The sequence below is a fragment of the Apaloderma vittatum genome, unplaced genomic scaffold, assembly GCF_000703405.1.
Source record: "Apaloderma vittatum isolate BGI_N311 unplaced genomic scaffold, ASM70340v1 scaffold7986, whole genome shotgun sequence".
Classification (NCBI taxonomy): Eukaryota; Metazoa; Chordata; class Aves; order Trogoniformes; family Trogonidae; genus Apaloderma; species Apaloderma vittatum.
Genome location: NW_009723304.1, coordinates 16,286 through 17,773, shown reverse-complemented (window position 1 = coordinate 17,773; position 1,488 = coordinate 16,286). Strand labels below are relative to the sequence as shown.

General features: G+C 52.2%; 1 protein-coding gene across 1 annotated transcript in view; it reads left to right on the top strand.

The window, feature by feature from the left end:
• PBK (PDZ binding kinase) overlaps positions 1–949 on the top strand; it is a gene marked incomplete at its 5' end in the record, with an annotated part of 4,121 nt that extends 3,172 nt beyond the window's left edge. The window contains one exon of the mRNA XM_009872051.1: positions 750–949. Within this exon, the coding sequence (XP_009870353.1) occupies positions 750–949 (200 nt within the window). The remainder of the gene's footprint in view (positions 1–749) is intronic.
• Positions 950–1,488: the final 539 nt, after the last annotated feature.

Genomic DNA, 1,488 nt, shown 5'->3' with positions numbered 1-1,488 from the left:
GCCTCCAGCCCCGCCCCCAGCTCCGCTGCCCTTCTCGGGACACGCTCCAGTCCCTCCAGCTCCTTCTTGGCGGGAGGGGCCCAAACCTGAACCCGGGGCTCCAGGGGGACGATCCCCGCCCTGGCCCTGCTGGCCACGCCAGCGCTGACCCAGGCCAGGACGCCGTTGGCCTTGGCCACCTGTTGGAGTAACGAGGGGTAGATGGGCCAGGCAGGGGCTGTTAACATCTCCCCCCAGGCAGATCCTTGCCCTGGAGCCACACAGAGCTCAAAACCCTACAGGCAGTGCCAGGAAAACCTCTCTCTCACTCCAGCCTTCGTGCTGATACGGCCCCACAGGCCAGTTTGTGTTTTGTTTGGTCTCCAGGCAGCCAGGGGAATTTTATTTTATTTTTTTCCCCTCCTCACTCTCCTGCTCTCAGCGTCTCCTCGCATCGGTGTTTTCCCAGCCAGCTCTGCAGGGGTGTGACTCAGTTATTCTGCGGCGAGAAAGCTGGTGGCCACAGCTTCAAAACAAGCGATTTCAGGCAAAAGGGAAAGTCAGACACTAATTAATGCCGATAAAGCAATAATCAAGCTGACATAAAGGTCACATCCTGCTTGCAAAGCAGGACTGGTGGATGAAAAGCTGGAAATGATCCTGTGAGACACGCTCAGAGCCCCAGAAATCACCAAGGAGGCAGATGTCCCGTGCCTGGAAACATTCTCACCTCCTTCACCAGCTTTATTTTTTTTCTCTGTTTAATCCAGACGAATCTTTCGACGAAGACTGCTTCGACGAGGACGCGTACTACGCGGCCCTAGGAACCCGCCCGGCCCTCAACATGGAAGAACTGGACCCGTCCTACCAGCAGATGATCGACCTCTTCTCCGTCTGCACCAGCGAGGACCCCAAGAAGCGGCCCTCGGCTGCGCGCATCGTCGAGGTGCTGGAGGCAGATCTGCCCTAGGAGTCAAAAAAATTGAATATCCGAGCTTCCTGCAGCTCCACGGGATTGAATTTTTGAAGAGTAAAACCTCCTCCTGCAATGTTTATCCTCCTAGTAGTTGAAACTCGCTCTGTGTATTTAAAAAATGGAGCCTAAACTCTTTAAAACACTAACCTCTAGGTTAAGGACATGACCAGGGTTCGCTCTGCTTCGAGCCATCCACGTAGAAGCAATAATTACTTTAGTTGACACGTTACATCGCTTTTCTTAAACCCTTTTCTCGCTCTTTGTGGCGAATTAACAGCAGGTTTGTGGCTGAGTTGTTCAAATAAATTGTTTTCTTAATGTCGGTGTGGAAGTGGTGCTTTTTTCCCCCTCCTAAGGAGTGCGTGTCCGATACTTGAGCATTCTTGGGGGCAGCAGGTAACAAAACATTCCCAAGGAAGAGCAGCTGCCAGCTGATTTTCTGACTCAACAGAACCAAATCACGGTAAAAAAAAAAAGGTGTGAGGTCAAGAAGAGGAACAGGGTCTTGGGGGTTTATTAAAATGCAGCCAGTT